Below are 23879 nucleotides of genomic sequence, written 5' to 3'. Positions count from 1 at the left end.
ATGAATACCCACCATTTGCATCAACATGGATGGAACTGGAGGGGACTATGCTAAGTGAATAAGTCAAGCAGAGAAAGACAATTATCATATGGTTTCACTTATATGTGGAACATAAGGAATAGCATGGAGGACACTAGGAGAAGGAAGGGAAAAATGGGGCAGAAATCAGAGGAGGACACGAACCATGAGAGACTATGGACTCAGAAACAAACTGAGGGTTTCAGAGGGGAGGGGGTTGGGGTGATGGGTTAACCCGGTGATGGGTATTAAGGAGGGCACGTATTGCATGGAGCACTGGGTGTTATACGCAAACAATGAATCATGGAACACTACATCAAAAACTAATGATGTACTGTATGGTGACTAACAACATAAAAAAAAAAAAAGTTAATGCTCCCAAGGGCAACTCTCAACCAAAGGGGAATAGGCATTAGTAGATAACTGTTCCAGGTTCTCTGTCCTATATCTTTTTCTTTTATGTATGTATGTCCTTTATTTATTTATTTATTTGTTTATTTGAGAGAGAGAGGGAGAGAGAGAGAAAGCACAGAGGGAGAAGCAGACTCCCTGCTGAGCAGAGAGCCTGACTCGGGGCTCTATCCCAGGATCTTGAGATCATGTACTTGAGCCAAAGGCAGATGCTTAACCAACTGAGCCACCCACGTGACCCTTTCTGTCCTTTTTCTGAGATACACTTTATACAGCTTCTTAAAGTGTCCCAAGATGGACACTTTATTGTCTTTTCTGTGTTCCCTGTCTCTTTTTCCCACTCTCTTACTTGTGCTTCCTGAGATCACCTCCCACATAATCTATCTGTACCCAAGTCTCTTAGGGTCTGCTTTGGAAACAACCTAAACGAGGATAGTTGGAATTCAAAATACCCTAGAAAGCAGACCCTCAAGACAAAATTTTGGAATCTGTTTACTCACTGATCAGATGGCAACAAAGATGATTGGTAGTGGTTAAACAAAACAAAACAAAAAAGCCTCTGGTGTACTGTAGCATCTCAATTCTTAAGACACAGTGACTTTATCTGTGGTAGATTAGGATGAGGTACAACTTGAAGGGGGAAACTTGTGTGTGGTAGCTTAAAAGATATGGGACAATTGTAATTATAGAGATTGTGGAGTTGGCTGGTTATTGTTAACTACTCTAAAAGCTTTAGGGAAAGAGAATGATAGGTTCTTACCAATTCTGAACATGCTGAGAAAGCCAGAAATTCTCCATGGCATTGTTTAAAGAGCTCTTTATCTTCTGCAACCAGAGGCCATACTGTACTTTGTTTTGTTTTGTTTTTAAATTTCAGAGAGGGAGTGAGCATGAGCAGGGGGTGGAGGAGAGGAGGAGAGGAAGAGGGAGAAGCAGGCTCCCTGATGAGCAGGAAGCCTGACACGGGGCACAACCCCAGGACCCTGGGATCATGACCTGAGCTGAAGGCAGACGCTTAACTGACTGCAGGCGCCCTGGCCATACTATACCTTAAATTCAGCCCAGAATTTGATTCAAAGGGTGTCAGAGCTATAAAGAGATTGAATGCACAGGCTGACATGTTTCCTGTGCTAATGTCAAGTCCTAAAAGGGAAGAAGAGAGACTCTGAGACTGAGATGGGGACATTTGGGCAGATGTGGTTGAGGTCTCTGAACCCCTGGATTCCTGAGTTTTCTGGGAATACAGAGAAGGGTCTTTTCCCCCTTGCTGGAGGAAAGAGGCCTCCCATTACCTCGACAGCATTCAAGGCCTTATCTTAGTTGCCTCACAAGATGATGTTGAGCCCTTACCTTCCCTCATCGTTCTTCACCAAGAACTAGGGTTAGACCTCAGCACAGATAGTGAAAAGTATAGTCTCTAGTACACAAGAAAATTATTTATTCATAAGAAAAGCCACAGATTAATATATCAACAGAAACCAAGAATTTTGTAAGGTAATGGATCTTGAGAGTCTTGGACCAGCACTGTGTAAAACTGGGTAGAAGAGAGGTTATTGATAGGGGGACACTCTCCAGTGGCTGACGATTTAACTTTTTAGTAAATCCTAACACCCTATAAGAACGGCAACTTGAAGCTTGGACACACTGGTAATCTACAGTGAAGGAGATGTAAGAACTGCCATGACAGATTATTAAAGAAATGGTCAGGATGCTCAGAGTAGTGGGCTTCTTAGAATGGATTTATTTTGTGTGACCAGAGAACCTACCAGCTGACTGTTCCCTGGGAGAGCCTAGAAGACATCGTTTCACTAAAGCAGTAAGATTGCAGTAGTGAGTAGGTATTAACATAGTTGATGAACTCAATGGTAACTGTCTTGTGCAGGCCAGAGATAACCGTAGAAGATACCCTAGTGTCAGTGAGTGAGTGATAGAATTTCAGAATAGCAAAGGTAGTTGGCAGCACTTAGCCATCAGAAGCAAATGTAACAATCAGTCAGGGATCCTTAAAATGTAGGGGATCTGTGAAATTCCACAGACCACGGGTATTCCTAGCGGCAAGATAGAGCAGAAGTTAATGAGGATCTTGATTAACCTATATAACAACAACGGAAACAACCACAATTAAGAAGTGGTGAGCAGAAGGCAGATGTCAACTGCCAAAATGGAAAAACATGATCCCTGGACCTGTTTCTAGATATGAGCCAATTCTCAAATCCAAAGCCTGTTGATTAAAGGGAATATGGGTCCTGAGGAAGTTCTCTGCAATACCATCAATGTATACACTATGTACTCATATCTTTTCCAATGTAACCTGTGGCCTTTCTTCAGAGTGATGGTACACTGGAGAAAGGGAAGATACCCAGCTCTTTCAAGGGCTTTTAGATACAGGGTGAATTGATGCAGGGAATCCTATAACCTCCCATTAGAGTGGAGCATATGGGGCAAGGTAATAGAGGCCTGGCCCAGATCTCTGTCTTGGTGGCTCCAATTTGTTTGTGGTTATCTCTCCAGTTGCTGAGTGTATAATCAAGATGGATATACTGAACAGCTGGTAGAACCATCACACTGATTCTCTGTTCTATGAAGAACCATTTGTGTAAGAAGAACCAAGTGGAAGCCTCTGAAACTGCCTCCCTCCATTCCACTCCTCAGCAAAAATAGTAAACAGAAACTCTATCTCACTCCAGTGGAAATGCAAAGATGTAGGCTGCAGGAAGTTTGGGTTAGCAGTATGGTGCCCCCAAGCCAGATGGACCATGGATATGATGGACTACCATAAATGTAAATAGTAGATGCAATCATAGAGTCTACACCAGGTGTTGATCTTTGGTTGAATCTATCAACACAGCCTCTAGCAATTGCTTTGTAATTTTGATCTGACAAATGTGTTCTTTTAAATCTCTAGTAGGAAAGAAGATCAAGAGCAGTTTGCATTCACTTGGGAAGATTGAGTTCATATTCACTCAAAACTGTGAATGCTTTCCTGTGAATATTCTCAAGGCTGGTAACTCTCCTGTTCTGTGTCATAATTCAGTTCAAAAGGACTTTGATTATTTTACTCTTCCTCAAAACATCACATTGATCATATCAATGATCATATCATATCAATGACATAGTATTAATTGGATCTGGGAGCAGGAAATGACCAGTACGCCAAGTGCCCTAGTAAAATACATGTATGCCCAAGGGGGAGATATAAGTTATAGATGTTCAAGAGCCTGCAACATTTATCACATTTTTGGGAGTGTGGGTATCTGAGGTATGCCTGAGTATCCCCTTCAAGGTAAAGGAAAAGTTCTTGCATCTTTCGTCCCTTACCACTAAGAATAGAAACAGTATTTGATGCACTTTTGGATTTTGCAGATAGCCTATGCCACACTTGTAAACACTGCTCTAACCTATTTATCAGGTGACTCAAAAAGCATTTATCAGGAGGTGCCTGGGTGACTCAGTCAGTTATACGTCCGACTCTTGATTTCGGCTCAAATTGTTAATCTCAGCATCGTGAGATCGAGCCGGCATTGGGCTCCCCACTCAGCAGGGAGCCTGCTTGAGATTCTCTCCCTCTGCCCCTCCCCCCTCTGTGTGTGCATGCTCTCTCTCTCTCAAATAAATAAATCTTTAAAAAAAATGCTTTAAGGGGTGTCTGGGTGGCTCAGTCGGTTAGGTGTCTGCCTTCAGCTCAGGTCATGATTCCAGGGTCCTGGGATCTAGCCCCACATCGGGCTCTCTGCTCAGCAGGGAGTCTGCTTCTCCCTCTCCATCTGCCTGCTGTTCCCCCTGCTGTGCGTGTCTCTCTCTGTCAAATAAATAAATAAAATCTTTAAAAAATAATAAAAATTTAAAAAATGCTTTTAAAAAAAGAAAAAAAAAGGGAATTTATCAGACGCCAGTTAAGCTAGGTGACTCAAAAGGCTACCAGGTTTTTTAAAAGATTTTATTTATTTGAGACAGAGAGAGATCACGAGCAGGGGAGAGGGGTAGAAGAAGCAGACTCCCCACTGAGCAGGGAGCCCAATGCGGGACTCGATCCCAGGACCCCGGGATCATGACCCGTGCCAAAGGCCGACTCTTAACCCAGTGAGCCACCTAGGCGCCCCAAGGCTACCAGTTTTGAGAAAAGAGGACCCAGCAGCAGTTCCAGGTTGTAATACAAGCTGCTCTTGCACTCAGTTCATAATGATGTGGCAGATCCCTAGGTGCTAGGTGACAGATGATGCTGTAGGGAATCTGGCTGAACCTAAAAGGAGAATCAGCACAAACTCCTAGAGTTCGAGAGTAAAGCCATGCCTTATACAGCTCAACCATTCAAAAAGCAACTGCTAGCATGATACTTAGCTTTAGTAGGAACTGAACATTTGACAATGGAACATCAAATGATTATATGAACAGAGCTTCCTCTTCAGGACCTGGGTTTGGTAAGGTCAGGTGCACACATCAACAGCTACTGAACAATAGAAATGGTTAACATGAGATCACATCTAAGCAGGCCGAGAAGTCATAAATAAGCTATATGAACAGTTGGCCCAGGTCTCCATGTCTCTTGTATTCCTCAGCTTACACCTATGGCCTCAAGGGGTGTTCCTTATGACCCGCTGATGATAGAGGAAAATACTCAATACTGGTTCAAGCTTGGTATGTTGGTAGAACTGACAATGGTAGATGACAGAACTGCTACTGTACTACCGTCCCACTTGGAGAGGGGCCATAAAGGACAGTGGTGAGGACAATGGGCAGAGCTTCAAGATGTACATTTAACCATCTCCTTTGAATGGAAAGAGAAGGAGTCTGAGATAAGGATAAACAGTCTTGAGCAATAGAGAATAGTGTGGTTGAGTGGGTCAATGGCCTGTAAGAGATTATATTTGAGGTTCAATAGCAAAGAGATCTGGGAAGAGGCATGTGGAGGGACCTAAGGGAGTGGGCAAAAGTGTGTGGATTTTTGTGTCCCATATCTAGGTCCACCAGAGAGTATCTACCACAGACAAGGCACTAAGCAACCATGGACATATGGCACATTGTATTTTCCAGAGCTGGCCACCAATATTTCCCATCTGGCATACTTTCCTTACAGTGACCTTGACACTCATACCTGGAGATGTTCATGTGGAACCCAGGTGTCATGCTATAAGAAAGCCCAAAGTAGCCTTCACAGAGAAACAACATGGAAACATATGTAGGTATTCCTGCCTACAGATCAGCTGAGGTCCCTGCCAACAACAGCGTCAACGACCAGACCTATAAATGAAGATACCTCCTGGTGATTCTACGCCCAGTTGTTGATTCACCCTCCATTGTAGCCCTAGACATCACAGAGCAGAGAGAAACCATCCCCACTATGACCTCTGCAAAATTCCTGACCCACTGAATTCATGGTAGAAAAAACCTGCGAGTGGAACTGCTGTTTTTCCTTCGGCCATGAGAGGGAGATGTTGTTCCTTGGGGACCTGCATGTTGCTACAACCATGCTCGCTTCCCTTCTAACCCAGGCAGGGTATCTGCCTAGAGCGGCAGTGAAATTTCCCTTTCTTCCCACAGGCTTGGTAAGGCCAGGTGGCTGAAGTGAAATTTAATTTTGTTTCTTTCATATCTTGAGTATGTATGGGTTCTGTAAAGATCCTTTCATTTATAGGAAGAAAACCCCTATCTTTAACTTACCTTTGGAACCATAAGTCATGCATGTTTATGCTTGAAAAAGAAAGGAACCTTAATTCTAGAGTGCCCTCTGGGGCCACTGGATGAAAGTGGGCTGTCTGGCAGCCAGGTCTTAATTCCTTACAAGGTAATAATATTCACTGAAGTAGAGAAGGGGCAGTTAAGTGGCAGTCCCCATAGAGGTCTGCAGAACTTGCCTGGCAGAGGCTGGAACTTGCAGTTTCTGGACGACCATGCTTAGATTCCTTACCCACTTGGTGAACACTGTGGTAAACTTGGAGGTAAGGGAGGCTGTTGGAGGTCATTTCCAATTCTCTTCTATATCATGGGCTATTCCTATTAGCAGGTGGTTTTCCTTCTAGTTTTTTTTTTTTTAATTTTTGAAATTGTGGTAAAATGAACGTAACATAATGTTTGCCATCTTAGCCATTTTTAATGTATTGAGCGCCATTAAATACATTCATGTTGTTATGCAGCTATCCCCACCACTGATGACCAGAACTCTTCTTGTCTTGCAGAATTGAATCTCTGTATCCATTAAGCAGTAATTTCACATTACCACCTTCTCCAGCTCTGGGCAGCCACCCTTCTATTTTCTGTCTATGAATATGACTAGGTACCTTATATAAGTGGAATCATACAATATTTGTCCTTCTGTGCTTGGCTTATTTCTCTTAATATAATGCCCTCTAGGATAATCCATGTTGTGGCATGTGTCACGATTTCCCTTTTTTTTTTTTTTTAAGACGGAATAGTAGTCAATTGTATGTATATACCACATTTTGTTTATCCATTCATCCAGCAGTGGACATTTGGGTTGCTTCCATCTTTTAGGTATTGTGAATAATGTTGCTATGAACATGGATGGACAGCTATGTTTGAATCCTTGCTTCCAATTCTTTTGGGTATATACTCAGAAGTGGAAATGCTGTATCATATAGTGATTTTACTTTTTATTTTTTGAGGAACCGCCATACTGTTTTTCATAGTGGTTGCCCAATTTTACATTCTCACCAGCAGTGCACTGGGGTTCCAATTTTTTCACATCCTCGCTAATGCTTATTGCCTGCTCTTTTTTTTTCATTAGTAGCCATCCTAATAGGTGCCAGGTGGTCCCTTTAGTTTTTAAAGCCACATATATCTGCCCTCTTACCTCCTAAGAGATTTGCTAGAATCTGTCGATATAGTCCTCTGGTAGCCGGCTGTTTCTGTTGTCTTTGGTAATGACAACACCTATGAAATAACTGAGGACTTGGTTATCTCTCCTTCTCTTTTGAGGCAAGTTAATAATCTGAGCCCTCGGTGGTAGTTGCTTAGATAGGTGAGAACTTTTATCTTCTGCCTTGAGGCAATAAGGTGTAATAGCTCAGAATGTGGACTATGAAGCCAGATGCTTGGGTTAAAATCCTGGCATTGCCATTTATTAGACCTTGGACAAGTTACTATGGCACAGTTTCTTTAGCTATAACATGAAGCTAATAACAGAGTTACTATGAGGAGTAACTAAGTTAATACATAAAAACACTTAAAGCAGTTTCTGGTACATGGTTGGCATTCGGTCTAATAGTAGCAATTTTTACCCCTCTGTAACACACCCTACTACTTCATCCACTCTCCCAACTATTGTAGAAGATGTTTACTATTATTACTTACTATTTTATAGGCACAAAAGCTGAAGTTTAGAGAGGTCAAGGTGACCTCTCTCAAGGTGACCAGCTGGTAAATAGGAGTTGAGATTTGTTCTTTGAGTCTGACCCCAAAGCCCTTTCCTAACATGTTCTATATCGATGGCTCTGGTTTGGTAGAGCAAATGACAAGGACAGCTTCATCTTTGATGGGGAAAGGCAACTATTATTACTAGTAGACCACTGGGGAGACTGGTAAAGTAAACATTCCGTCAGCTTTCCCCCATTGTGTCTCTCATCCCATGACTAAAGAGCAGATGTGAACACTGCGGCCAGCCACTCACTTGTTAGATGAAAAGTGACTCGGCCATGCTCATTACAAAATTAACTTTTAGGTCTTGGTGGTTTTAAAAAGACATGTGAAATGTAAGTCTCCACAGGATTCATACACTTTAATTTAGAAGTGCTTTTGATTCTAATAAAAATCTATTTTTACTTGCAGTAAGATAGTAAAGAAAAAAAAAATCTCTGGAAAGGTTCTGGATGCCTTAAAGGAAAATTTGATTAGATGGTCCTGTTTTTCAGTAACACAGATGAGAAACTTCTGAATACCTTGTTAAAATGGAATGATGTGCCCCACTTTTGATTTAAATTCCATTACACTTATCTCCAGGAATTAGCAAAAAAAAGTTTTTCTGACAATAAAAATCATTAAGAGCTTTTTGATATCCTAAAAAATAGCGTGTTTGAAGATAAAATTTATCCTGATATCAATATTGGTTTTGAAAATGAAAGAAAGCATCAGAAATTCTGTGTAACACTGTGCTAAAAGAAAAATAACCTTAAGTGTTACTCCATAGATATTTTTCTTCTTTATGATAGGGAATGACATGAACATTTATATTTTTAGAGTCATGGAGACCATTAAGGAGAAAGCTTTTCTGAAATATAGTAAATCATGATTGATTTGCATTCTTTGTTGGCCCTGTATACTTAGAATTCATTGTAATTCCATAGGGATTGGGAGGATATTTATCTTTGCTATATCTATTATGAGGGATTTGTTAAATAAATTCTTGCAGTGAGAAAAGGAGGATATTTTAAAGCAATTTAATGATTTTTGTCTGCAAATGGTGCTACTAATTTCAAGTTGGTCTTTTTCTCCCTTATTATGGTAGGCCACCATGTCTCTTCCCAAGCTCATGGATCCACCTTTCATCTCCCTGCCAAATACACTTGTGGAGTACAGGCATCTCCCTCCAACTATCAGGGAAGTCCCATAAGTCTATAAATAAACTGAGTGTCTTTTCATTTCCCTGCTTGGAGCAGGCACTGCTAGTGGGTCACCAGTTTTTGTCCAGGGAACCATCCCAGTCTTCCAGGTGTATCAGTGAGAAGAAACCACCTTTAGGCCAAGCTTCCTTCTCCCTCATAAGGCCATTCTGGGCTTGACCCCGACATCAGCTCAGTCTTTCAACTGTCTCTTTAGTTTTCCATTCTTCTTTATTCCATTTCCTTGTCCTTGAAATAGCTCCATTGTTTTGCAGTCCTTACACCCTGACACCTGACCTGACATGTGACCTTTACTCATGAGACTTGTTTAGGACTGTTTGCCATCAACTCATCATCCGATTTCTGGATTGCAGCTGTTCTGATCTCCTCATTGGTTTTACCATTTGTAATTCACCTTCTTCATAGAATCATCCAAGTAACTTTTCTAAAATATTTTTGTACCATTTTCCCACTTAAGGACCTACGATGTCTTCTTATTGCATATTAGATAAAATATAAATGCCTCTTCCCTATATGTAAAGGCCTATATCATTTCCCTTCATTGGTTATTAACTTGGTTTCCTTTACTAGTTCTTGAATAGATTCTCTGATCTACTCAGGTCATTTCCATTATCCCAGCTGGTCTTGTCACCCACCCATCCCAGAAAAGACACACATGCATACACACACACACACACACTCACAAAATACCAGTTCCTGTTGGTTTTGTATCCTTCACATTGCCTAGTGGTATCAAGTGCAAAGTAGGGACTACTTTGTGTTTTGTTTTAACATAAAAGAATGCCTCAGACCCATTGTCATGATGGATTTGCCCTGCTTGTCTGGTACTCTGAATTCTAACCATTTATTCTTCCCTGCTGTGTCTCCTGTATCCATCCTTCTGTTTACTTTTGTGACCAACACTAAGCATACAAGATGATTGATCCATGTTATGGAAGAGTCTTTAGCTGTGGAATGAAATAGAACTAACTGGGCTTAAATGGGAATGGAAGCTGTGGTCTTGAGCTTCCAGACTGATGGTTTAAGCAAGTGAGTTAATCAGCCACAGACTGGTGATACTTGCTTATGGAATGGTTTGAATAATCCTTTTGTAATATTCTAGACATAAGTTACACTCGTTTTGAACTTGATGAGTCCTCACAACAGAATTCTTTCCTTACCAGTGATGCCTTTTAAGACTCTTAGGTTCTTGAAGCAGGTCTGCTCTGCTCTGTAGCTCTGCTCACCACTCAGAATATTTGGCTCTACCGTGGCCAACTAAAATAGAATACTTGAAGATTGGTTTCTTGTGGAGGAAGAGAGGCTTGTGGCAGTTCTTTCTTTTATGATGGATGTGACAGATGCAGCAGCTAATTGTCCCCTAGTATCTATTCTCCCTTCTTCCATGTTAAGAGAATCCCTGAATTTCAGCTGGTCATGTTGTTACCCTGAATAAATATTCAATTTCCCTCACTCTCCTGGCAGCTTTGGGCAGTGTGACTAAATTCAGAGCAATAGGATGTGGGAGGGAGTACTGTAAGCAACTGCTGGCTTGAGTTCTTTAATTAGGGAGCATGCCCTCTCCTTCCTGATTTTTCACCTTCCTAATGGCTGGAATGTGGCTGTGATGGTTAGCTGTCCTGGACTTTGGGGATGAGGGCAGCACCTTTGGGGCAGAAAACCAGCAAGACAGAAGGAACCTGGGGCTCTCACTAGGGCTACTACACGAGCCCTGGACTGCTGATGCTCAGAGCTATTATGTTAAAGAGAAATAATTGTCCTGTTTAAGCTGTGATTGTTTTTGGTCTCTGTTTCAGCAGCTCATTAGTACACTGGGGGATAAAAAAAGTATGAGGTTCAGTGTCCGCTGAGTGATACGAACAAGATGAGAAACGTACTTTTAAAGATATTTAATAAGTCTTTTTTCAAATCAGTACAAAAATTTAAATACAAAAATGATTTGCTATTGACAAGTCTCAAATCTATCATGGAAACTCAAAAAAGTCACCAGTCTGGTCACCTTTCATGGTGTTCTGTAAAATATTTGAGAGCAGTCACCCACTACAGACATTCTTTCCCTCCGTGGGATGTCATACTGCATTAAAACTCTGTGTTTAAATAACATAATGCCAGTTTGGTCCATTTCACATGGAAAAGTCCTAGCTGATTTTGAATTGAGTAGGGATTATAGCACTACCCCTAGACTTTTGAACATGTCGTTGTTTCATCTGCTTTTACACTAACGTGTTAACATAATGTGCAACACTTAAAAGGGAAACACAGACACATAGATAATTATTTAAAACTCTTTTTTAAATTAAATGGAGTAATTCATTTAGCTCTGAGATTAGCACCATTGTAGAATACACAGTATCTGGCATAGATTTTGCTCCTCCCCTATCTCAAAGTTAGGAGCATATGCCTGATAATATACACACACACATTATATATATATATATATATATATATATATATATATATATATATATAGGCAATTGAGTAACAACCAATAAATAAGTTGGAAGGTATTTTAAAAAGTGAAATTTGGTCTTAACGAAAGAGGTACTGTCTCTCTTACTTGGTGGAAATAAAAAGCCCATACATGTACAGATAAATATGGATTTACAGATCAGCTGATCTGACTTGCTTCCAAGCCATTCCAATGCAGCTCTTCAGCAGAAGGACCCCAGTGGATCCTTGTTGCCTCCATAGTCATCAGTCCAAAACCAGCATCCTCAAGACCAATCTGAAGGATGTTTGACCACATAGACACTGTCTGCTTTGAAAATGAAGGTTGGGTCGGGTATCTTTTGATGGGAAAATTTGTCATATAATTAGCAGTGAATAAGAAACCCTCTGGTAATGAACTCATTTCTCTTCTTAAGAAATTGAGAAGAAATGGTGCTCGTATACCATGTAAAGGAAAGACATCTATTAGGTTGAGGAGAATTTTTCTGGATGGTTAAAATGATTCAGATTCGACATAGACACATTTCCATGTGTGTTTATACCGTATTTATTTGTGTATTTTTCCATCTGTACCTTTCCCCTCAACTTCTCACTCTTAATTTTGAGGAACAGATACAAGATTCTAACACCATAGCCCCACATTATTTTCCCCAGTGGCTTATAGTATCAGCAGCAGACTCATAGCAGACTGACATATTTTGCCTGTGTTTTGAGACCAGATTTGAATGCCCGCAGCAGTTAGTATGTACCTAAGTGAAAACCTGGAAAGATACTTATTTTTCTCTTTAAACTTGTATTGGCTCTTGATTTGTGCTGAGTGTGAGGTGACCCAAGCAGCATGGGCTCTTACTGCCCTTTGACATTTCAGATAGCTCTCCCACAGGTTGCTTAAAGAAAGAGTTCTTTTCCTACAGTTTTAGTACCTACACTAGTACATCCATTTTTAAATTTAAAACTTGAGAAATTGTTTTTTCAAAAAAAGTTATTTTCCTGTGTAATTCTGAAATTTTTTTTTCTCCCCACATAAAGGATGGCTTGGGTTTTGGAAATTGACTTTGGAACCTGAGACAACATGCCAGTTTGCATATATACTACACCAGGAAATTTCTTCAAAATTCAACTGCTACTGAAAAATAGCGATAGCCCTTTCATGGGTGAAACCTCATTGTACTCATTTGTATGGGTAGGCAAAAGAAGGGGATTTTTATACACATGTAAACATAATTAAAAACTATTGATAATGAATATTCCACAAAACTGGGAAGTTATTATTTTTTTCTTATGACTTCCATGTGTTTATATTAGTTGGGTCATAGTGGAAATTACATGGAGGGAAGAAAAAAAATTACAGAAAATAAAACAAAAAGGATCCTTAAGAAATAAGCGAGTTAATTACTGCTCCTGTCTCCCAACTGTTTTTTTAGCTCCTTTTGGGGCACTGTCTTATGTCCCTCAAATGTCTCATCCAGTGTGAGGCACACAGAATTTACTGAGTAAATTACACGGCAGGCGATTAGCTCACTTGTTCTTTTAGAAACACGAGATACACAATTCTGAGGACTCGTGTTGATAAGAGACACAGCCTCTGACGGGAGGGAAATAGCCCTTGGACTAAAACCCTACTGCTCCCCCTGACTCCCTCCCACTGGGGCTATAGCACAGCAGAACTCCTCCCCCACCTTCCCTGGCAAAACATCTGCCCAAAGACAGAGGAAATTATGCAAGTAAATACGGTATATAATTGTTATCATTGACATTTCCTTAAGCCATATTTATAAATCTTTAAACAATGTGAGCAAGTGACTTTCATTAGCTATGATCTTTCATACTGAAATATTTTGACTGATCTGAATAAGCAGGTTATCATGGAAGCATATAACAATACGACAGCTAGTATGATTCCAGTGGGTACAACACAAGTGTCAGTACTTGATACATAAATCTATCCCATCATTTTTAATTACAGGCTGCTATGCACAGCATTAAACATGCATCTTAGTTTTTATTTGTACATGATGGTTTAGATTTTCACTTAAATATAACTTTCCAACTATATAAATGTTTTGAAGCAATTATGTTTTTCATTTGGATTTTTTCGGTGCGTCATTTTCTTTTCTTCTATTAAATCTTTCTTTCTTTTTTTACATGGGATACAATAAATATCCTGAAAAGGAGGAATGGACGTACTGCCCAGCATACAGTCCTGCAGCCTGTTCCGAGGGCATTTGGAGGAACACTCGGTCTCCGGGCCTGAGCAGCAGCACCGCACTCCCAGATGCCTGGTCCAGAAAGCCCTTTTTGTACTCATCGTACGTGTACATCATGGGCTCGTTGTTCTTGAACAGAGCAACCCACACGTTGCCCCCCTTGCAGTGAACGTGGTATGCAAAGTAGTAGACCCCGGGAACCTCGCAGGTGAAGATGCCTGTCTGTGGGTTGTAGTTCTGTCTGCCATTATAGAGCAGTTTGTCAAACTTCACCGGGGCCCCCACAGGTGGGAAAGGCGCAGTCAGCTCAGCTGTAAAGGCAGGCATCTCGTAGGCTGGCCCTCCATTCTTGCCTTTCTTAGCCCCATAGGCATGGGGGGGTTTCACTCCATCAATTCCCAGCCCCATATCTGGTAGATACTCTCCATGGGGTGGTGGTGTAGGGGGCATCACAGCTGGGGGCCCTGGGGGCCCTGGAGGGCCTGGGGGCCCTGGAAGGCCCGGCTGGCCTTGAGGACCAAGGGCACCAGGCTTCCCTGGGGGCCCATGAAGTCCTGCTACTCCAGGCTTCCCTACTCCAGGGAACCCAGGGGGCCCTGGGATACCGGGTTCCCCTTTGGGGCCTGGCATTCCAGGTGGTCCAATGGGCCCACTTGGGCCTGCGATCCCTGGGATGCCTGGAGGGCCCTGTAAACCCTGACCCCCTGGGATTCCTGGTTCTCCCTTTGGTCCCAGCAGCCCTGGAGCACCAGGGAGCCCTGGTAAACCTTTGTGCCCTGCTTCCCCCTTGGGCCCTATGGGACCTGGCAAACCCCTCATGCCAGGGGGCCCTACTTCACCAAGGAAACCTGGCTTTCCTGGGAAGCCTTGAAGCCCTGGCTCGCCCTTGGGACCTGGTGGCCCCTGTGGCCCTACAACCCCACCTTCTCCTTTGGGTCCAGGAAAACCAATAGCACCTGGAGGACCCATAGGACCTGGGATTCCAGGCAGGCCTGGCTCTCCTGGGGGACCTCCCATTCCAGGGGCACCTACTGGTCCTTTCTCCCCTCTTGGTCCTAGAGCCCCAGGAAGACCCCCTATGCCCTTGTCACCTTTGGGTCCTGGGAAGCCTGGTTTCCCGATCCCTGGAAGGCCTGGGGGTCCTGGCAGCCCTGGCAGTCCTTGCTCCCCTTTGCCACCTGGAAATCCTGGCTGGCCAGGGATCCCATCCTGGCCTGGTTTTCCAACTCCAGGAATCCCAGGAGGTCCTTGAACTCCCGGGACCCCAATAGGGCCTTGGGGCCCAGGTTCCCCTGGAGGACCTGGCTTTCCCAGGGGACCTTGGGGCCCAGGGAAGCCTGTCACTCCGGGTTTGCCCACTCCTGGAAGTCCAACAGGGCCAGGAGGGCCATGCATCCCTGGAGGACCCTTTAGGCCTGGCAAACCTGGCATCCCAAAGCCCTTCTCCCCTTTGGGGCCCTGAAGGCCTGGAGGTCCTGGTGGTCCTTTGGGACCTCGCTCTCCCTTTGCACCTGGTTGCCCTGGTAACCCTGGCCCACCTGGTTTTCCAATGCCAGGAAGTCCGTGAGGCCCTGGAGGTCCTTGCGGTCCTGGGATCCCCATAGGCCCAATCTCCCCTTTGGGTCCAATTTCACCTTTTGCTCCAGGCATTCCCATGGCTCCTGGCTTTCCTGGCATTCCAGGCATACCTGGTTTTCCAATTCCTGGATATCCCTGGGGCCCTGGTTTTCCTTTGATTCCAGGTATCCCATGACCTGGTAAGCCAGGGGGCCCAGGTGGTCCTCTTGGGCCAGGCTCTCCACGGGGACCTTGCTCCCCTCGTAAACTGGCTAATGGTATTTCTACTGGGAGAGAGGGGACAGAGAGAGCAGGAGAGGGAGGAGGAGAGGGAGGGGAAAAAAGAGAAAAATTAATATTTATTATTCTTCACTTCAAGGAAGTCATGACGATCATTATTTAGTTCTGACACCTTAGTCTATTCCTTATTGAGAGGAAAGACTAGGCATAATGTGTTCGTCTTCCAGGACTATCAGGACTTAAAGAACAATCAAGCTAATAATTGCTTTGTCATGTTTGAAATACTTTTTGAGAACTGATACCTGTAGCTGCTTTTATCAGCATTGGTTAAGGAAAGAAAGCTAAAAAGTATGAAAAAACATTTTTCCAAGTACAAAACTCCAAGTTTTGTTATGGTGTGTTCACTATGGAGATTTTGGAAAATTCAAAAAAGGATAAAGAAAAATCAAATTTGCCTATAATCACTTGACATTTATATGTACTTCCATCTTGTGTTCTAGGTGTGCGTGTGTGTGTGCGTGCATGTGTGTGTGTGTGTGTATTTTAAACAATGGAGTCATTCTCCATTTTTATTTTTTTTATTACTTTTTCTATTTAATGCTATATTTTTCCATGTCCTTGTTTTTTTATATAATAATTTGTGGCTAAATAATATTTCCTCTTGTGTTGAAATACAGTATGATGTGTTAGGTAAAGTAATTATCATGTAGATTCAGGGGGGAATAGAAGTATTTTATCCTGTATGTGGTTTAATAACATCTTCCACATGGAGTACCTGGGTGGCTCAGTAGGTTAAGCGGCTGACTCCTGATTTCAGCTCAGGTCATAATCTCAGGGTCATGGGATCAAGCCCCATTTAGGGCTCCACACTCAGCAGGGAGTCAACTTGAGATTCTCTCCCTCTCCCTCTGCTCCTCCCTCGCATACATGTGTGCACATGTGCCCTCTTTCTCTCCCTTCAAATAAATAAATAAATCTTAAAAAAAATAAATAACATCTTTCACATCTGTCCTCTAGAGCCAAATACTTTTGCTTAATTTCTTTAATGTGCTATAGGATTTCCTAAGTCTCATACGAATTCAAATTTTTAATAAATTATTTCTCATTTGCAAATTGGGTTTCAAACAGAAGAAGTGAATAAGATACTTGAGGCTGACAAGCAGCGTGGAGAAGGAATTGAGCTGGGAGGAGCAGGAAGCTCTTCTTGGTCTTGAAATGAATCTGGACTGGGCCACTTGGGCCTTCACTGTCTTGGCTTGCCTCTCTGTGCAGCAAGAATATTATGGCCTCGCTACAAGATTAGATAATAGATGTGAAAGACGTTGTGCTTTCACAAATTGTTGTCAAAATACAAAGCACATCTCTGTTATGATGCTTATACTGTGCCTTTCAGAGTAACACAACTCTGGATCTTCTACGCTACTGAAATGAAACATAAGTGAAATTTATGGCCTCAAAGTTTTATGTTAACCAGTAGTCACGTCTTAATCCTGACCATTATATTTTTCACTGACCTACTGTCAGGGAACAAAATAGAACCGCAGAACTCATATTCTTAGCAAATTCTCTTATTGCAGTCTGGTACCCATCAGAGTAAGTACAGGAAGTGCCAAAAGCTGGGTAGGCCACTTAAGAAAGGAAGGAGAACAAATGGCTGAGATCATCCCCTAAGTGGAATATCAGCTCCTGAAGAGAGGAAAATTGGGAATACTTCAATTATGCTAAGTCGATAGTCTCGTACTATTAAGACATGTTATATCTAAGTGAATTGTGTAGTACATACTACGATATCAAGAGTGTCTGGGGCAGGGTCATGTCTTACTCATCAGGATTCCTTGGTGTCCAGCACAGTGCCTGGAATGTACTCTGTTCTTAGGGTTGCTTGAATGACCAGCTGTAGCAACGCAAATGTTTTATGATGCTTTAGTATTTACTGAGCATTTTTACTTACCTATGCCATTGATTTTCTCAACAGATCTTACTTTACAAAGAAAAGTCATTTCAGAGAGGTGTTTTTTTTTTTAATTGAAATATATAATTGACATACAATAGTTATATTATTTTCAGGTCTTTCATTTCTGGCCTCTAGGCCTCTTAGCACCAAATCCACTAGTACCCCAGACAGAGAGATTCCTGCTTTTTCAGGGACCAGTGGGAATGACCTCCAGTTCCTCAAAGGGAATTGCTATGCCGATGCAGTTCTTTTCCTACAATTGCTAGGTTTCCTAGAAATCCAGATGAACCTCATGAAGTTTTAAAAAAGTGTCTCTCACGGTGATAAGCATTTTGTAGGGGTTGAATAACTAATGAATATGGCTGGAAGGCAATGGGAAAAATTTTCATCTCTATATGCAGTCCTTACCCTTCATAGCCTCCTCTCAGTTTATTGATTAACAGGTGTAGTAGCTTAAAGTGCTCTTAAAAACACTGGCATTTATCCAGCACCTGGTTCACAAAGTGCTTTCATATGTATATATTTCTAACACAGCAGGTCCTTAACAACATTGCTCTCCCAGTAAAGAAGACTGACTAGTCACCTGTTTTTATTTTGAGTTTTCCAAAGACTTATTGAAGCAGAAACAAGTTGGCCAGATACTTGTTGGAAAAAAGCAGTTTTAATGGTATTCAAAAATACTTTTTAAAAGGTATTCTAGCACAAGTTTTCTTTGTACACTAGATGATGCTGTAAACTTTTTTCGAAGTCTTTTAAGGCTATTGGTTCTTAAGAACTAGAAGTTATTCTTATTCCAAATCTACCTTGTGCTCCTGAAAAACTGCAGAAAAGCACTTGAAAGCTGTTTCTTTAAGATAATGGATTTCTTTTTTTTAAATTCTTGGTGGTAATATATTGCTGCACCAAGTCACGTGCAATTTTCACTCAAGGTCATCGTGATGCTGAGAAATTGCATTAATAACCTGTCCATCTCTAGTTTCAACGGTCTTAATCAGAAGTACCTTTTTTGAGTGAGTGTCAGTGAGAGGGAGTGAATCCAGATTGGTTTCCCTCAGGTTCAGGGAAGAAAAGTTTGGAAGAGGCAGAGCAGTCCTGCTCTCCATGCCTTCCAGCAGCCTCCTGTAGGCTTGTCACCCCCCTCCCCGACCACTTTAATCCCCCAGCATTGGGCCCAGCTTCTGACACAAAAATAGATGCTCATTAAATAGTTGCCAAATGTTGGAATGGATAATGAGTAAGGGAATAAAAATATGTTTTGTGCCATTTAATGCTGTTAAAATAATAAAGCACAACATAAAACAGTAATTTTGCTTGTATTTTTAGGTCTTGAACTTTTCAAGGATAGAGTTTAGAGCACAGTAAACACTTAATGTCAGTAACACATTCCAAAATAAAAATTTCTAAAATTTAGCTTCTCCCCCGATCTTATAGTTTCGGATTTTGGAAAGCTGCTGTTTCATAACAGCACAGGAATATGATGTTACCTTTGCCTTTCTTAGGTGCTGCTTCCTTGCCCATTCTTGGCACTGGCTGAATTTCCTTCCTATATTGGGGTAGATGTGGATATTCTTTCCCATACTGCATGCGGGGCAGCTCCTTGCCCATGGTAAGGCCATCTTTCCCCAAAGGCATGTGAGGTCCTTGCTGGCCCAGAGGCTGGTATTGCGGAATTTGCGGTGGGATCTGAGGAGGAATTTGTGGTGGCAGCGGCTTGATCCCATAGTAAGCACCAGCCTGAATGAGCCTGATGGCGCCCAGGGAAATGGTAAGCAGCACTCCCAGCAGTGGAGGGCCAGGTGGCATAGCCATCACCTGCGGAAGGAATGAATGCACCAACATGGTGAAAACTGGCAGGCCAAGTGACGAGTTTACTTAGAGAAAGAAGGGGGAGAAAAAGGAAACAGTCTTTACCATCAGAACATCACCCGTGGAAGGCAAATGGAAAGGAGGATGGTTACCTCTCAGAAGGAAATAAGCAAAAAATAGAAAAGAGTAGGAACTGTCAAATGAAGGCAATCGGTGGGATTATAAGCTATGGGAAATACTGCTGTATATCCCCAAATATCAATTCTGCTTTCTTCCATAGTACTGGAACTCTTGATTTTTAGCCGGAACAGAGCAGCCCAGAATAAAGACATTTCAGCCAAGTGTGGCGATGTGACAAAGTTCTGTCCAATTGGATGTAGTTGTAATGGGTACAACTTCCAAGAAAGATCCTAAAAGAGTGGCCCTGTTTTTCCTCTTCCTTCCTGCTGGCTGAAATGTGGTTATGTTGCCTGGAAACAGACCAGACACCTGGGACCAGGAAGTGAAATCCGTGCACTGAGCATGGTGGAGTAACAAGCTAGAATAAACCTCAGCCTTGGTTGAACCCGAAGGTCCCTATTAATCCTTACATTTGAAATTTGTTTACACAAGAAAGAGCTAAACCTTTATCATCTTCTTTAAATCGCTATTATTTTGAGTGTCACACATTTGCACTAAACTTAATCTTAATGGCTAGAGTACATTGTCCAAAAGGAGGCCAACTTGGTGGCAAGTCAGGCTTTGTTAGTACGAGCCAAAATTCTATTCTAAGTGGAAACGGTTAGTAATTGATAGGCTTTACGCCAGGGGCTGGGATTTTTCATCTGCCTTTTGCTTTGGTGTGGTCACAAAGTAATGTAAGCATTAAAGAGCGAGCAAACAACAGTAATGAAAACTGTGGAAGTCTTCTGAATTGGAGAGAAGGTACTTCATGTGACAGTCCCAAAATATTTTAAAAATCACTATCATAATTATGCACATACAGGAATGCCATTTCGTTCTACTTAAATACTATAAAGTCGTTAATTTAGAATTTGCCTAATTGGACCTGGAGTGCGCTGACGTTTGTCTTTATACTATTATGAAAGAAAGGAGTTTACGAGGCAAACTAGTTGTATAAAGAAAACAACGATGTCTAACTACTCACGACAATAAGCTGTACAAGCCCTTTAATAGCATCCTTTGCAGTTTAACAGTTAATGGCATAAATATTAATGGGGCTTATATGTTTATAAAAAACCAACTCGGAAAGACCTCTGGAAATGTCTAGGGCTGAAAACCCAAAAGCCCAGGGAACTGCAGTGCTCACAAAGGCCCACTAGAGGGCAAGTGTGGTACACATTGAAGTCTGTTCTCCAGGGTACTGACACGACATAATAAGGTGCTCCCCACACCTTTAAAAGGTCTTGATGAAAATCTGAATCCTCAGTGGAGTGTCATCATTATGCTGGAGAAAGAAGTGGCAAGGTTCTCACAATTTTTAATGTAAGAATATTCTGGAGAACTTTGAATAAACTTCTATCTCTAAATAATTATAATTTCCATTCTGTGAGTTTGTTTTCTTTGCTTCTGCCTTACTTAATTCTGGATCATAGTTTTCCACTTCTTAGAAAATATGTGTTGACTTTGCGACATCCTATTCAAGAGTAGTGCCAAGAGTGAGAACAGGCTATAAAAGAATTGGTTAATAAAAAGCACCTAAGAAAATATTTAATGGAATCTCTACCACAAAATTCACCGCTTTACAATTTTTTAAAGTATACTAACTAGTCATCTTTCCCCAAAACATCTGTCAGCAAAATGATTTATAAAATGTCCTCCATTTCATAAATCAGAATAGTCTCAAGAACTGGTTGATTCAAATGTACTCGAAATAATACATGGGCTGGTAAATGGGAGGAGATAGAAAGGAATTATTTTCTGTCTAGGAATGATTAATTATTATAAACCATTTGGAAAGAGCCACAAAATTAGTATTGATTTATACTCGGTAATAGTCGGTTTTATTTTAGATGGGAAAAGAAGAACATCTGCTGTAAGTACTCAATGATAAATTTATTGACTACTTACCAAACACAATGCTAGACCCATCCAGGGATTACAAAGGTAAATATAATATGGTCAATGGGCCCTGCCCCCACAGAGCTTATACTTTTTTAGTAGACGTGACAGATGTATAAACTATTAATGAGTAGCAAGGGATATCCAGAAAAAAAGTAAATTTCCCACCCACTTCTGTCCAGTAACTTAAATCCCTTCCCTTGGAAGCAACAACTTTTCCCATTGTCTTCATGTTTCCGGAGATGTTCTAAGAATATGCACATATACCACACGCACCTTTAAGACACAAATTACAGCATACTATACACACCACTATTCCTTACTCTGTCCACTTGGAAGACTAGAACTTCAGACCTTATTTCTCAGTTTTATATATCTCAAGAGATCCCTTCAACTTCTTTATTTGTTAAAAATAAGACTCAATTGTTCTCTGAAGTCCTTAACATTCAATGTCTAAGGCAGGCACTAGAGAGCTGAAAATGTTAATCCATACCAGAAATACATGGTAATACCTGGTGATGTACAAGCTGGGACTTAATTCCATCTTTGGGGATGACTGAATTTAATTACTAAACCCTAAGCTTGTGGTGATGCCTTTAAGAATAAGGAGCATGCTTGGCCCTTCACCCTTCCATCAATTCAGTGAATGTGTTGGATTACACTTAATAATCTTTAAACCAGGACAATCTAATGAAACATTGGAAAACTGGAAGGAAGCGAAATGCCTGGGAAGAAGACCAGTTGAATACCAAAGGCCCAGTGGGATCCTTCTTTACTACAATTATTTCCTCTTGTAAGCTTGGCCTTTCTCTCCTGAAAACCACCTCTTTAGGTCTGCCATCTGCCATTTCTCTGGCTCTTTATTTAAATAAACTTTGTTCAGTTTTAACTTGAATATTTATACAGGGGCCCTGGTTAGAATTTACCACTTGACTTACACTTACTAATTTCCCTCTTGTCCCTGAGGATATTTTTGGTGGTCAAAGTGGTGTGGTGGTTCTCCCCAAATCACTCAAAAGAACATCAGATTTGTGTAACGCTATACAAACACCTGGCGGGAAGAAGGAGCCTTGGAATTTCTGCTGGGAGAAATGGTGCCTCTTTTTCCTTTTCCTGAGGGTGCAGGACACAATAATGTGAGTTCTAGTCGCTGTTTTCTTAGATTTCTATTTGATACCACACGTGCGTGAGTGTGCGTGTGTGTGTGTGTGTGCGCTTGATTATGCAGGAACATAAACATATATACTGTGTGTGGACAGTGGATCTTTGCCAATCAGGCCAACTTAGTGATGGGTTTCATGTCATTATGAGAAAAGCCTTGTAGAAGAAGCCAAAGACCTGGAGTCGAGCTGTAGCTCTGCTACTCACCATGTCTATGACTTTGCGCAAGTCCCTTATCTTCACTAAGCCTCAGTTTCCTTCCCTATAAAACAGCAACTATAAAAAAGAAGTAATAATCTCAGCTTCTCCCACAGAGCTGTTCAAGGACACAAATGATAATATGATTTTTTTTGTAAGCTGAAAAGCACCATTCAAATTTAAGTTATTATTAATGGAGTGTGACCAAAAAGACAAATCAAAACCAACTGAAATGTCAAAGACTTTCAAAGAAGGATACTAGCCAAAATAAATGTGAGGTTAACTGCAGTAATGATAAACCTAACATGAATAAAACAATAATGGCCATTAAAATGTACTTGTTAAATATGGCAAAAAAGAACAGCTGAACCAAGGCAGTTATTCATTCTGGTGCCAGAGTTGTCAATCCTAATCATTTTGAACAGCCCTAAATGGTTCCCTGTATTTGGGAAGGGCTGCAGGGAGTTTCAGTTTCCTCATGTGACCTGTAGTGTATATAACAGAATAATGTGATATATATTATTTTAGACACTCCTCAGCATTTTATTTGTACATTTATCCCCATGAGATTTTGGCTTGCTGTGCAAAAGAATGTTCTTGCCCTAAATCCAACTTTCCCTTTCACATGGTGCTAACACAGTGTGCGCATTGCACGTGTGTGTGTGTGTGTGTGTGTGTGTGTGTGTGTGTGTGTGGACAAGCCTCTCTCATCTGCTGCTGGGCAGCCCCTCACACAGGATTGGTAGTTTCTCAAGGCCTCAGATTTATCGCCCCTGAAGCAAGGGGAAGTCAGACAGAATCCTACCCCTGCAGTGTTCACCAGAATTGTCTTCTTGGCTTTCCCATGCCTTTTAAAGAAGGTTCTGTCCTGCTTGCATTTCTCAGAGCAATTCATTCATTAGGTGTAGATCTGTAAGGAGTGCCTACTAATTATTACTATTATGGGTACTAGAGAAAGGAGTGAATTAGATGAAGTCCTTGATCTTACTGAACTCACATTCCAGTGTGGGGAGACAGGCAATAATAAACAAGTTAAAAATAAATTTTACAATTCTAGATTTGAGTGCTGTGAAGAAAACCAAGCAGAGTGAAGGGCTCGAAAATGACTTGGGGTAGAAGACACTGTTTTGGAAAGGGTGGTGAGGTAAGATCTTTCTGAGAAAGCAAATTTTGGATAGAGATGTGAAAGTTGAAAGGCTTATTTGTCTTTCAAGACACAATACTAACAAAACCCGAGAAAATCCT

At 41.5% G+C, this 23879-nt stretch overlaps 1 protein-coding gene across 2 annotated transcripts in view; it reads right to left on the bottom strand.

Moving 5' to 3' along the window:
• Positions 1-10904: 10904 nt before the first annotated feature.
• Positions 10905-23879, bottom strand: part of COL8A1 (collagen type VIII alpha 1 chain) — a 160980-nt gene continuing 148005 nt past the window's right edge. The window contains exons 3-4 of one of the 2 annotated variants that reach the window (XM_032406406.1): positions 18893-19220; positions 10905-15501 (exon numbers count right to left, since the gene is read on the bottom strand). In XM_032406406.1, the coding sequence (XP_032262297.1) occupies positions 13592-15501; positions 18893-19217 (2235 nt within the window). In that variant the 5' untranslated portion in view covers positions 19218-19220 and the 3' untranslated portion in view covers positions 10905-13591. The remainder of the gene's footprint in view (positions 15502-18892; positions 19221-23879) is intronic. The other variant, XM_032406407.1, reaches the window with a different exon arrangement.

The sequence above is a fragment of the Phoca vitulina genome, unplaced genomic scaffold, assembly GCF_004348235.1.
Source record: "Phoca vitulina isolate PV1807 unplaced genomic scaffold, GSC_HSeal_1.0 scaffold8, whole genome shotgun sequence".
Classification (NCBI taxonomy): Eukaryota; Metazoa; Chordata; class Mammalia; order Carnivora; family Phocidae; genus Phoca; species Phoca vitulina.
The sequence above is the reverse complement of the archived record's forward strand: the minus strand, read 5'-3'. Positions and strand labels throughout refer to the sequence as shown.